General features: G+C 45.1%; 2 protein-coding genes across 6 annotated transcripts in view; both read left to right on the forward strand.

Moving 5' to 3' along the window:
* The window catches only part of PEX11A (peroxisomal biogenesis factor 11 alpha), an 11,413-nt gene extending 4,545 nt beyond the window's left edge, over positions 1–6,868 (forward strand). Inside the window, exons 2-3 of one of the 2 annotated variants that reach the window (XM_017517447.2) lie at positions 1,865–1,980; positions 4,411–6,868. In XM_017517447.2, coding sequence (XP_017372936.1) covers positions 1,865–1,980; positions 4,411–4,982 — 688 coding nt within the window. In that variant the 3' untranslated portion in view covers positions 4,983–6,868. The remainder of the gene's footprint in view (positions 1–1,864; positions 1,981–4,410) is intronic. The other variant, XM_017517455.2, reaches the window with a different exon arrangement.
* A 2,588-nt stretch (positions 6,869–9,456) lies between these two features.
* PLIN1 (perilipin 1) overlaps positions 9,457–14,274 on the forward strand; it is a 17,235-nt gene continuing 12,417 nt past the window's right edge. For 2 of the 4 annotated variants that reach the window (XM_017517396.2, XM_017517440.2), the window contains exons 1-2: positions 9,459–9,713; positions 10,999–11,057. In XM_017517396.2, the coding sequence (XP_017372885.1) occupies positions 11,013–11,057 (45 nt within the window). In that variant the 5' untranslated portion in view covers positions 9,459–9,713; positions 10,999–11,012. Of the gene's footprint in view, positions 9,714–9,738; positions 9,783–10,998; positions 11,058–14,274 lie in introns of those variants that run through there. The other 2 variants (XM_037734679.1, XM_037734675.1) reach the window with 2 other exon arrangements.

Genomic DNA, 14,274 nt, shown 5'->3' on the forward strand with positions numbered 1-14,274 from the left:
AAAAAAAAAAAAAAAAAGAAAAGAAAAAAAAGATACGTATTTATTGCACAAGATCTGAGATCTCTAGCATCCGTTTCCCACCTCCTTGATGATCTCTTGATGAACTTTTATGACCACACTGGCATTCATAAAATAATGCCGTGCTTTCTGTGCCAGCAATGCTCACACAAACATGATGAACGTTTCTAAAACCTGCTGCACTTTTTGTAAGAAATGTGGCAAGCACCAACTCCGCAAAGTGACAGTACAAGAAGGGCAGGGGTTCTCTGTGTGCCCAGGGACAGTGGCGTTATGACAGGAAGCAGAGTGGCTATGGTGGGCAGACTAAGCCGATTTTTCTGGAAAAAGGCTAAAACTACAAAGAAGATTGTGCTAAAGTTTGAGTGTGGTGAGCCCAATGCAGATCTAAGAGAATGCCGGCTCTGAAAAGATGCCAGCATTTTGAACTGGGAGGAGATAGGAAGAGAAAGGGCCAACTGATCCAGTTCTAAGTGTCAACTTTTGTTTTATTACGAAGACAGTAAAATCTTGAATTTATGTTCACTTCAAAAATAAATAAATAAAATAATATAATATAATGGCTTGTTGTTGGCCTGACCCGTATTATTAGACCAAAGCGCAGAAAGGGAGAGTCACTGACATGACTAGCCTTCTAGCCAGGAAGCAGACTTAAAAAAGAGAAAGCGACTGATGATTCCAGTCTTCTTTTTATTTCATTCTTAGTAACAAGTTCACTATTTTGGAAAATGGAAAATGTACCACATTTTTATTGAGAATAATATTAATAGCATAAAGGGATTCTAATTTACTTAGAAGACAGTAGGAACCAGACACCTACTTTATTAGTAGACTGCCAAATGAATTGGATGTGTGACTGTGATATAAAATTTCTCACACATTTATGTTTATCAGTAAACCATTGTTATTTGTAAGCATGACAATAATCGCTTTATCAAATATATAGTATTATTCAACAGGATTCTGCCTGTATTTTATATAAAATATGAATGAATTTTGAAAGACAACTATGAAAACATATTTATACTAATTTATGTACTGGTGTGTCTTTGGTCCTTTCGTTTATAAGAAATTAAGCAATCTTCAGACTGTGGACTTTTCATTTGGTTCTGGTTTGGTTTGTGTGCTATCGCATAAATGGTAGGTTAAGTACATGATAGAAAGTTCATTTGGAAATCTGAAAATCAGGCCAGGCATGGTGGCTCACACCTGTAATCCCAGCACTTTGGGAGGCCGAGGCGGGCAGATCATGAGGTCAGGAGTTGGAGATCATCCTGGCCAACATGGTGAAACCCCATCTCTACTAAAAATACAAAATTAGCCAGGTGTAGTGGTACGCACCTGTAGTCCCAGATACTTAGGTGGCTGAGGCGGGAGAATCACTTGAACTTAGGAGGCGGAGATTGCAGTGAGCTAAGATTGTGCCACTACAGTCCAGCCTGGCAACAGAGCAAGACTCCATCTCAAAANAAAAAAAAAAAAAAAAAAATCTGAAAATCATTCTACACTAGGGAAGAAAAAAGTACAGATCTTTGCAGACTTAACATGAGGAAGATTTTTGTGCAGTTTCCCGCTTTGACTATATCCATTTCTCTGTGCCAGCAAAAGGCCTTTTGGAGTTTATTGCAGAGTTTGCCTTCATTACCTTTGTGTTGCATTTCTGTGACATGTTCTGCCCTTTGGCTCTCCTGTGGAATGACTGTTGCAGAATTTTGCTTTTGTAAGAGTTGCTACATGAGAAATTGTCTTGGAAATGTTGTCTTCAGGCATGTCTCTTTCCCTTACTTCATGAATTAAGTTTTATTTGATTTGTAAATCATTATTTTCCATTTTTTTTCCATTTCAGAGCCACTCAGTACACATGCATGTTGCTTAGATATTTGTTAGAGCCTAAAGCTGGCAAAGAGAAGGTGGTAATGAAGCTCAAGAAACTGGAGTCCAGTGTGAGCACTGGCCGTAAATGTAAGTACCCTGTTTCTTGAGGGACAGTGGCTCCTGGTTTAGAATCTTCAGCCTCAGACTCTGTAATTCATGGAGTAATTTCTTGGTCATTAATTTCTGGTCAATCAAGTTTATTGATGAAATTGACCAGTAAGGCTGCTCTCATGGCACAGCAGGTTTGAATGTGTTGCTGCAGACCATTATAAACACCCTCTTCTGTTCACACCTGGTGCTACACCTTATCCTCCTGCTTAGTCATAACCAGTGGGACATACACCGTGTTCGTTCAACTTTAGTTCTTAGACTCACAGTATGTTTAGCAGCCTCTGACGTGAGCTTCTGCTCTTGTGAACCCCTTTGTTCTAAAGAAGAGTAGAATCGTTATATCCTAGACCACCTGCCTCTTTCCTTTCTTGAGGAGTGCTAGAGGATATATAGGTGGATACAGTTTTATAGACCATTTGTGGGGCAGGTTTATGTTAAAGGTAAAAAGTGAAGTCAATACTTTGTGCTTATTTAGTTCACTTTATCAATACATCATATTGGGAAATCCAGTACTTCCCTTCTGACTGTTTGTTGTTTGATGAAAACCAGATGTTGCTGTAGTAGGTTGGCAGAGGCATTAGAATGGAATGAAGAGCATCACATATTGATCACTTGGTTTTGAGCAGCTGTGTCATATAGGTACATTCCTCAGCCTTATGGGGGAAGTAAGGTGCTTTAAATAATCACATATAAGATTTAGTGCCAAACTTGTTGGCTGGAGTAGAGGAAAAGAAAGGTGTTGAGGAGGAGGTGGAACTTAAGATGTAGCTAGAGAGAAGGAAGGAGAGAGTTTCGAAGGGCAGTTTCCTCTAGTAAAGGCTCGGAACTCTTCTGAGCAAACTATTATAAGGGAGGATTATCTACGAACTAGCTTGACAGAGAGAAGATTTAACATGTCAAGCAGAGGGATGGGAAGGGTGGGGCAAGATTTTCTGGATGGTATTGAGGGCCAAGATTAGAAATTCTATTTAGATTATTTAGAATATTGCAGCTCAAAGGTCCTTTAGAGGTCACTGGTCTCTAAATCCAGAAGAGGTCCAGGGTCATTCAGCCAGTTAGTGCAAGAGCCAGAACTGGAACCCAGAATCTATATACTAAAAATGGTCATTACATATACTACTTCACTATTTTATTTTTGCTAACAATACCAAATCTTCTTCTTCTTTTTTTTCTTTTTTTGAGATGGAGTCTTACTCTGTTGCCCAGGCTGGAGTGCAGTGGCGTGATCTTGGCTCACTGCAACCTCCACCTCCCAGATTTAAGCGATTCTCCCACTTCTGTCTCTCTAGTAGCTGGGACTACAGGTGTGTGCCAATACACCTGGCTAATTTTTATTTTTGTTTTTTTTAGTAGAGACAGGGTTTCACCATGTTGGCCAGGCTGGTCTCGAACTCCTGACCTCAGGTGATCTGCCCACCTTGGCCTCCCAAAGTGTTGGGATTACAGGCGTGAGCCTCTTCTGGGATGATAAGTTTTCTGAGAGTAGCTACTGAGCGCTGAGTGCGTTCTGAATCTAAGGTGTGGTCCTCCAAGGCAAAGTACTTCTTTTGTATCCTTCATGACATTTAGGACTAGAACTCTTTCTCAGAAGATGTTCAGTAAGTACCTGTTGATTGATACATCCCTAATGAATTGAATTGCATGCTCACATAAGGACATGCCATTGCAATGGTTGATTTAATTCAGCCAGGAGGTCTGTGACAATATTATTAATTGTCCTATTCATTAAATTCCACCATCTCTACTTTATTTTCTTGATAGTAGGTAGCCAAAAGGGGTTTGGACCAGATAAATGGCAAAATGATAATAGTATGTTTTAAAAAGACAGTCTTTTGTCTGGAAAGTAAATAAAACGTAAGGCATCAGACTCCCCAAGAGAGTACTGCATCTGGATTCATGTTATAGTACCTTCCTTCTAAAGAAGTGTAGCTGGTAAATAATCAAATATAACAATCCACACTCATGATTGACCCTGCCTGGAGTATGCCATCAGTCAACATTAAGGTGTTCATTGCAGTGGAGGAGGTAAATTTAAAGAGTCACCGTATTTTTTGCCTTCCAGAATCATTTTAGGTGTCCTTAATGTACTGTTTATCTTTTCTGAACAACGGCTGAGCCTTGAATGACCATCAGTTGTTAAAAAAATCAGTGCTAAGCTGGGCATGGTGGCTCATGCCTGTTATCCCAACTACTCTGGAGGCTGAGGTGGGAGGATTGCTTGAGCCCAGGAGGTTGAGGTTACTGTGAGCTGTGATGGTGCCACTGCACTCCAGCCCGTGTTACAGAGCGAGACCCTGCCTCAACAAAAAACAACGAAAAGCTGGCTCCTCACCCTGATACAGGGATTCTACCTTCCCATTGTGTACTAATGAAATAACTGTTCACTATTGTGGGTTCTACTTGCAGGGTTCAGACTAGGCAATGTGGTACATGCTGTGCAGGCAACCGAGCAGAGCATTCATGCCACTGACCTGGTACCTCGCTTATGCTTAACACTAGCCAACCTGAACCGTGTGATTTATTTCATCTGTGACACCATCCTCTGGGTGAGGAGCGTAGGTCTCACCTCTGGCATCAACAAAGAGAGATGGCGAACAAGGGCTGCCCGCCACTACTGCTGTTCTCTTCTGCTGAGCCTGGTCAGGGATCTGTATGAAATTTCCCTGCAGATGGAACAAGTTATACACGACAAGGCAAAGAAAGAGAAATCAGCATCCCAGGATCCTCGTGGGTACAGCGTGGCTGATGAAGAAACAGAATGGCTCCAGTCCTTTCTACTTCTCTTGTTCCGATCTCTGAAGCGTCATCCTCCCTTGCTCCTGGACACAGTGAAGAACCTCTGTGATATCCTGAACCCTTTGGACCAGCTGGGGATCTGTAAGTCCAATCCTGGCATCATTGGACTGGTAGGTCTTGTGTCCTCTATAGCAGGCATGATCACTGTGGCGTATCCTCAGATGAAGCTGAAGACCCGTTAGGGTGTTTGCAGGCTTGGAACTAGTACCTACTTTAAAAGATGGCCTCTTAGTGGGATAGACATTTGTGTAACTCACAGGCCATGTCACACTGCTTACGTTCTTGTTCATGTGAGCATTTAGCAACCTGTGATGTGTGCAGAGGTGAGGCCAAGAACAGAGAAGGGAGGAGCATGAAGAGTGGAATGTTTTTGGAGTGCTGGAGTGACTTGTGAATTTCTGAATATTTTCCCTTCATCTAACATTGATTGAACATCTCTTATGCGCATAGTAGGAGTTTAGTATTTGCTGAATGAATAAAAATTGAAAAGAAAAAATTTAAAAAGACCCAATCACACTGATCATTGAGGACTAATATACAGTAACTTTAGGGTTATGTGGCTCATTGTTGTCACAGGATTACAGCAGTCTGGTGCACAGTGCTCTCAGATCTAGTGGAGGCTCTGGTGTCAGCAGCAGGATGGAGGAGAGCTGTGCTTACAGCCTCCCAACTTGTTGGCCCTCACCATCACTGCACCCATGTCCCTGCTCAGTCCAGAAGGCGAATCAGAAAGGCATCAGGCACCTTCATGGAATAAATTGTGTCTGTGGGTGCAGTGAATAAGCAAAAATCAGGAGCAGACAGGAGGGACTCATAGAAATAGGTAGAGGTTCACAATGGGTGCCTATATGTAGCCTGTGACAGATAAGAGGCTGACACTGAAACAAGCAAAAGACAACTGAGGCTAGAGCCTCGTTCCTCTGACAATGGACTCCTAATCCAGCAAAAAACAACTGAGGCCACAGCCTTGTTCCTCTGACTCCGAATCCAGTGTTCTTTCCATGCCATCCCACTTTCTTATTGAGTAGAACTGTGATCCCCTCCTGAATCCTGTTTTTTTGCCTCTTACCCTCTCACAATTTAGAAACTTCCTTGTCCAGTGGTTTATATTCTTTTGTAGAAAAAATAATGTTGGAGTGTGGTGGCTCACGTCTGTAATCCCAACACTTTGGGAGGCTGAAGCAGGAGGATTGCTTGAGGCCAGGAGTTCAAGACCAGCCTGAGCAATACAGTGAGACCCCGTCTCCACAGCAGAGTGTTAAGAAATTAGCCAGGCACGGTGGTGGATGCCTGTAGTCCCAGTTATTCCGGAGGCTGAAGCAGGAGGATTGCCTGAGCCCAGGAGTTAAAGGCTGCAGTGAGCTTCCACTGCACTCCAGCCTGGGTGACAGAGCCAGATGCTGTGTCTTAAAAAAAAATTAAAACAGTACTTAGACTATCAGCTAGATTGTTTTATTTAAAGCCTAATAACAACTTAGGCAATTCTACATTAATTTCCATCAAAGTTTATCCAGTCAGAAAAATGTCATGAATACTGTAGATGTAAGAGGGTCATAATGTTCTCTGGTAAATCAGATGTCTTATTTGTAGTGTGATTGAGGGAGGTGGAAAGAGCAGGAGGAAGCCAGTGAAGAGAACACTGGACTGCTGGGTCATTGACATTGACTCGTGTTCCTGTCTCCCATCTTGGGTGTGGGTTCCTATATGTGGTTACGGATCCTTCAGTTTGAGGGAGGTGAGTGGAGAGATAGGATGCCCGCAGGTGGGAGGCTGATGTCAGTCCTCCCAGCAAAGCCATCTCATTTATCTGAATGGAAGCGAGAAATAAGTATGTACTCAACAAGTAAAATTTCCCAGATATGTGATCGAGATTCTCAAAAAAGTAGGCTCAGATCCTTGGCTGTCTGTTTAACCAATCAAGATATGGGATTTGAGAAATAAAATTTTGGTACTTTTAAGAGAAATGAAAGCTACTAGATCAGGGCAAATAAAAAGCTTAGATAACTTTTTATTGTCCAGATCCTCTACTGTAATAGATTAATTATGTTCAATAAATTTCTAGACAAAATTGACTTGTGTCTGAATGTGTTCTGGGAATAGAGAGGAGTTAAACGTAAGGCAATCCAGCAGGTAATCCCCAATCAGCCTACACAGTGGGTACAGGGAGCTCTAGGCTGGAAGATCTGGGCCGTGCAGGAGGATGGAGAAGGATGGAGATGAAGAGCCTCTGGGTGGAAAGGGACCTCTGAAAGCTCATCTAGACTGCTGCCATGGAGAGGATGTCTTACAGTGGCCCTGTCAATGGCTGGCTGGCTTCTGCCTGTATAAGTCTGCCATGACTTCGTGGTGGCATGTTATGTTATGGTGGTATCCATCATGGGACTTGTGCTCTGCAAGTTATGGTGAGTTGTGGGGATGATGGGAAATACTACCTCCTCTAGAGTTCATGTAAACCTTAATGGTGCCCTGGCACCTCCCTGTGAATCTTTCTCCCTTCTAACTAACATTTTCTACCCCAGAGCCTCCACCTTCATGAGGGATGCCACAAATCAAAGAAGTTCCTCATAGGTGTACAGCCCAGCACATTCGCAGCTGAGCGTGGCTGCCTGATAAGTCATTTATAATAATGAATGTTTGAGTGCCGTGCATGGTTTTGGGGATCCACTTGTGAGCAAGGTGACCTAGGTCCCTGCTCTCATGTGGTGGAGGGGTAGGGAGAGCAGGTGGGGATGGAGAAGGAGAGAAAATAGAACTCTACGCCCTGTGAGCTACTGCTAGAAAACTGACTTTTCTGCCTTCCCTTAGGACTCTCCTAGGCCCCTTCACCACTTCTCACCTCTCACCCACATTCTGTAGCCAGAGGACTAGTTTAGTTGGCAGCGGTTTTGGGCACAGAGCCCTGGACTCCTCTGGCTCGAAGCCACTCCTCTGAAGGCTGAAAGCTGCCCTTTGGCCTAGGTTGCTGTCCAGTCACAGACTCACAAATGATTTGTGCTGAACCTTGAAGTGAGGGCAGAGGCCACTTCTTTAAATACTTTGTCTTCTCAACTGCCTTACATTTTAAAAGCCCAGGTTGGATCAATAAATATTAAATGTATTAGGAGGCTGAGGCAGGCGGATCACGAGGTCAGGAGATTGAGACTACCCTGGCCAACATGGTGAAACCCCATCTCTACTAAAATACAAAAAATTAGCTGGGCATAGGGGTGCATGCCTGTAGTCCCAGCTGCTCAGGAGGCTGAGGCAGGAGAATCGCTTGAACCCGGGAGGCAGAGGTTGCAGTGAACCAAGATCACACCATTGCACTCTACTCTGGTGACAGAGACTCCATCTCAAAAAAATAATAATAAGTATTAAATGTATTGCATAGTACTCCTCTGAAGCCTCCCTGCTTGACTCCTCCCTTTCCTGCCTTCTCATTCCCTACTTTATTACATCACAGATACGGAATTTATTACGAAGGATCTATCATAATTCCCCACCCCCACCTCTTGCTTCTCTTGCCCACAGTGTGCGACTTAGCAGAGTCAACAATACATGTAATTCCACCAGCAACAAGGAAAATAAGCTTTGTTTTCCTATTATCTGTTTTCATTAAGAGGTCCTCCTTAGATCATCTGAAAGCTATGGCTTACACCATAGTCCTCCATCATCTCTGAAGCCAGGGAGTAGATCTTGGGCTTAAGTCCGGGTTAAAGAAGGGTTGAGAGGTGCTAGTTCTTGGTTGTCTGGGTGCTGTTGATTAGTGAAAGAATCTTAGTCAACACTGTCACTTATCCAGGCTTACGAGAACAAAATCAACTTGGCTCTCCCCCTCCTCATCCTGGTAGCATCTTAGGCCAGGTAAAGTCAATACATTTTTTTGAACTCTAGGAAGTGGAAATTCCTCCCTGAAAGGCTATATTGTCAAAAATTCAGCTCCCAGCTGTATCGCTTCTTCGTTGAGAGCAATTTATCACCATAATCAAAGATGAGTACATTCAGATGAACTCTTCTGTGTGGGTTTAAATCTTACTATTCAAGGCTGGATGTGGTGTCTCATGCCTGTAATCCCAGCACTTTGGGAGGCTGAGGCAGGTGGATTACCAGAGATCAGGAATTTGAGACCACCCTGGCCAACATGGTGAAACCCTATCTTTACTAAAAATATAAAAACTAGCTGGGCATGGTGGCAAGCGCCTGTAATTCCAGCTACTCAGGAGGCTGAGGTAGGAGATTTGTTTGAACCTGGGAGGTGGAGGCTGCAGTGAGCTGAGATCCCACCACTGTACTCCAGCCTGGGTGACAGAGCGAGACTCTTGTCTCTAATAATAATGATAATAATAAAATTTTTAAAAACTTACTGTTCAATATTCACTCTTGCTAGTAAATAAGAAAAGATGAGAGAAATGAATTGAAAACTGTCCCACAAGACCCTGTATGGAAAAGGAGTCAAAGGACTGTTGAAGTACATAGAACTTCAGAGCTTTTAAGTCTAACAACATATATCCCAATCCTTCTTTCTGGAAAGCAGATTTTTGTGAATTGAGGGCAGAAATATTACAGAGCTGATGCTTCATGGCTCTGGAATAGTAAGTCCTCTGGGCCTGGATATCCTTCAGCTCTGCCACCTACCTCCTTGTTTGCTAAATGTCCTTAGAGAAGTTAGGATGTGCCCGGGGAACCCTGGGTCAGATAACCATGACAACTGGCTGACCCTGCTTTCTCTTGGTCTCTGCCCTCCTCTAGCTGGGAGGCGTTAGCAGCATTGCCCAAGACTCCCTGGGGTGATAGGAATTGTTTCTGCCTAAGGAGACACTCTGCAGCCTGGGCTCTGTGAAGCTGAGGTGGTGGTCAGCTAGAGTCCGCGTTGGGGTCCTGGGGCATCTGCCTTACCTGGCTTGTTTATGAACATTAAAGGGACGAGGTTGCAGGTAAGGGCCTCTTGGGAACATTGCTGGGAATGAAAAACAGCAGGGAAACTACTGAGGGTGAGAATCAAGGTGAATGACAGGAAGAATAGAGTAGCTATTCTGGGGCTACTGTCTTTTCCAGAACACAAATATATTGGCTTAGAAATAGAGGAATTGGAGAGGCACAGCGGATCATGCCTTTAATCGCAGTACTGCAGCTGGCCAAGGCAGGAGTTCAAGACCAACCTAGGCGACATAGTGGGATCCTGTCTCTACAAAAAAATAAGAATTAGCCCTGCATTGTGGCGCATGCCTGTAGTGCTAGCTACCTGGGAGGCTGAGGTGGGAGGATTCCTTGATCCTGGGAGGTTGAGGCTGCAGTGAGCCATGATCATGCCAGCACACTCCATCCTGGGCAACAGATCAAGACCCTGTCTCAAAAAAGAGATGGAGGGGGGAAGGGGGGAGAGAGAGAAATAGAAGAATTATCCCAGAGCCTTTTCAAAGATGAAACCTGAAACGTGTTTATTTATTTATTTAGAGATGTGGTCTCACTATAGTGTCCAGGCTGGTCTCACGCTCCTGGGGTCAAGCCATTCTCCCATGTCAGCCTCAGTAGCTGGGATTACAGGTGCTTGCCAATGCACCCAGCTTGAAACTTGTTATTTTAGTTCTCTTCTAGACCCAAATTCAAGAGCCTTAAGACTTCATCTAAAACTTTTTATCTCTTATGGTTACCTGCATTTTTCATTTTCTAACCTGAACTCTTATAAGAAACATCAGTCTTGGCTGGGCATGGTGGCTCACATCTGTAATCCCAGCACTTTGGGAGGCCGAGATGGGTGGTTTACTTGAGGTTAGGAGTTCGAGACCAGCCTGGCCAACATGGTGAAACCCCGTCTCTACCAAAAATACAAAAATTAACCGGGTGTGGTGGCTCGCGTCTGTAGTCCCAGCTACTTGAGAGGCTGAGACAGGAGAATCACTTGAACTTGGGAGGCAGAGGTTGCAGGGAGCTAAGATCATGCCATTGCACTCCAGCCTGGGTGACAGAGTGAGACTCCATCTCAAAAAATGAAAGAAACATCGGTCTTGCTAAATAAGCTGTGGAGCAGCTCACTGCCGTGGGACGCTGAGGAGAGGGTCTGTTGTGTGACATTCACCCTCCGACCTGATGCCTTCTGTTCGGGGCAAATGGGGTCCCAGGCAGCCTGGGCCTAGTGGGTGGCCATGACAGGTAGAGAAGGGACCCAGTGGAGCTCAAGCCTGAGGGCGTCTGATGGACCTGGGACTCTCTGCTTTGCAGCTTGAAGAACTAGGATGGCAGTCAACAAAGGCCCCACCTTGCTGGATGGAGACATCCCTGTAAGTAACTTGGGCATATATGTGATGGGATGGGAGCTGAGCGGGGATGAAGAAGCAGGGAGGGAGATGCAGGGGACTTAGAGCAAGATATGCCCAGATTCAAATTCTGCTCCATTGACTACCATGCCTTAGTTATTCTTGCCCTCACGACCTTTTGTAGGGGGCAGTTGAGGATCTGGGAGGGAAAAAAAAGATGCCTATTAAAAGCTAAGCACCTTGGAAACAAGGAGTAGAAATCCTGACTTGGGGACGGCGGGATGGAGAGGAAGAGAACTACTTTGTTTAAACCCTGATTCAGAAGCCCATGCTCTGCTCACCACGCAGCTGGATGAGTGTTCCGTGAGGAGCCTCTGCATCCTGTCACTCCAGCACCATCATTCACATGGCAAACAACACCTCCTGGAGTGAGACAGTGCACAGCCTGTGCTGCTGGGTGGGGAGAGGGTGGGATATTCCCTGTGTCTGGTGTACTGTCACTGACCTGGTTTTCACTGTGACTTGAAATGGCTTGATACTTTTAGGAATGTTCGATGCCTCCTGGCAAGGCATCTCAGATTTGGGCACAGTTCAGATAGTAAAACTTAAAAATTATGAACCCGGCCAGGCACTGTGGCTCACGCTTGTAATCCCAACACTTTGGGAGGCCGAGGGAGGCGGATCATGAGGTCAGGAGATCGAGACCATCCTGGCCAACATTGTGAAACCCTGCCTCTACTAAAAATACATAAATTAGCTGGGTGTGATGGCACACACCTGTAGTCCCAGCTACTTGGGAGGCTGAGGGAGGAGAATTGCTTGAACATGGGAGGCGGAGATTGCAGTGAGCCAAGATCGCACCAATGCACTCCAGCCTGGTCACAGAGCAAGGCTCCACCTCAAACCTGTACAATATCCACCTTGTCCCAGGCTTTAACTACCTCTCGCACTAGGAATCACTTTATTTTGTGTTGAATCATAGAACAGAGAAAGGTGTAAAGTAGTCAAGTGCATAGTTAAGCGGTTCTAACAGACGGTGGTTTATTCCCTTCCCAGGATCTCGTTCCGGCTTTGTCTTTGTCTAAAACAACCTTGGAAGGCTCTGTCCAAAGTGTACAAGAGAATGTTTTCTTGTTTATAGTCATAGTCTAGTTCAAATTTCTAGTTCAAATTTCAAACTCACCTGCAGGATAAAAAACGTATTGTGAGCCACTCTGTCTAGTGTACACGCTTGATGGGAGTCTTTGAACTCCGCCTCCTACAAACAAGATAGGCCAGGTCTTCACCCCATGAGCAGAACCATGCCACAGTGTCATGTTCTAAGCTACAGAGAGCCTGAGCCACTGAGTCTGACCTGGGAGTTTTTTTTTTTTACTTTTAATACAGAGAATTCTCAACATTCATTAAGAATAGACAGAAAAGAACATCATAAGCCCCATGCACCCTTTATTAGCCCTGGCAACCATGAGTTCATGGCCAATCCTGCCTCATCCCCATGTCCCTTAATTTCCCCACTTGGTGTTATTTTGAAGCAAATCCCAGGGAGGCCATTTCCAGCTTGAGTTGGAATCCTGGCTCTGCCACTTGCCAGCTCTGTGATCTCGGGTGAATCACTTCCCGTATCTGGGTGTCAGTCTCCTCACTGAGTTAGTGCTGGTGACAGCGCTGACCTCGGAGGATGGCTGTTAGAGTTAAGTGAGCTCGCCGACCAGGCACGGTGGCTCACACCTGTAATCCCAGCACTTTGGGAGGCCGAGGCGGGCAGATCATGAGGTCAAGAGATTGAGACAATCCTGGTGAACAGGCTGAAACTTCATCTCTACTAAAAATACAAAAATTAGCTGGGCGTGGTGGCGGGTGCCTGTAGTCCCAGCTACTCAGGAGGCTGAGGCAGGAGAATCACTTGAACCTGGGATGCAGAGGTTGCAGGGAGCCCAGATCATGCCATTGTACTCCAGCCTGGGTGACACAGTGAGACTCTATCTCTCAATAAATAAATAAGAAAGAACTAAGTGAGCTTGTGTCACCGAGGCACCCAGACCGGTACCTGCAGCATAGTGGCAACTGGCACATGTCCTTTCCCTCTGCATGCCTAGAATTCATTCTTTTATTGATTCTTTTTTTTAGAGAGAGAGTCTTGCTCTGTCACCCTGGCTGGAGTGTAGTGCCACCGTCATAGTTCCCTGCAGCCTCAGCCTCCTGGTCTCAGACAGTCCTCTCACCTCAGTCCCCCAAGTAGCTGGGACACTGTAGTCCCCATGCCATCAAAAATTATCATGGCCAACTGTGTGTGTGTGTGTGTGTGTGTGTGTGTGTGTGTGTGTGTGTGTGTGTCTCAAAGTGATCTCAAACTCCTGGCTTCAAATGATCCTCCTGCCTCAGCCTCCCAAAGTGTAGGGATTACAGGCATGAGCTTCTACACTTAGCCCTAGAATTCATTCTTTTACTCAAAGACCAGTGTTTTTTCACCAAGTTTCCTGTGTGACTGCTGCCAAAAGATGCATTACTAACAGCATAGAAATGAGAAACGATTGTTCTGCTACACCCAGCGTGCTCAGATCGCACCCAAAGTGCTGTCTGAGTGCTTTTTTTTGAGACAGGGTCTCATTCCATCAACCAGGCTGTAGTGCAGAGGTATGATTCTGGCTCACTACAGCCTCCATCTCCCAGGCTCAAGCTGTCTTCCCACCTCAGGCTTCTGAGGAGCTGGGACCACAGGCACACAACAACATGCTCTGCTATTTTTTTAATTTTTTGTAGAGACGAGGTCTCCCTATGTGGCCCAGGCTCACCTTGAACTCCTGGGCTCAAGCAGGGATGCTATATTTTTAAGAAAGATAATGTAAAACTATAGCATGTTCAGGAGAGGGGTCACCAGACCACAGTGTGAACCATTTCAGATTTCAGCTCAGAAAAGCTGTCCAACAAGGGGCACAGGCCAGTTTACAAGAGGAAGAGCTCTCATTCATGGAGACATTCAAATATAAGTCTTGGCTGGGCACAGGGGCTCACACATATAATCTCAGTGATTTGGGAGGCAGAGGCAGGAGGATCACTTGAGGCTAGGAGTTCAAGACCAGCCTGGGTAACAAAGCAAGACCCCTGTCTCTGCAACATAAAAATATTAGCAAGGCACGGTGTCACACGCCTGCAGTCCCAGCTACTGAGAAGGCTCAGGTGGGAGAGAAGGAGAGTGTTCTATGCTGAGGGAAGGAAGGAGAGTGTTCTAGGCTGTGGGAGG

The sequence above is a fragment of the Cebus imitator genome, unplaced genomic scaffold (genome assembly GCF_001604975.1).
Source record: "Cebus imitator isolate Cc_AM_T3 unplaced genomic scaffold, Cebus_imitator-1.0 Scaffold19, whole genome shotgun sequence".
Classification (NCBI taxonomy): Eukaryota; Metazoa; Chordata; class Mammalia; order Primates; family Cebidae; genus Cebus; species Cebus imitator.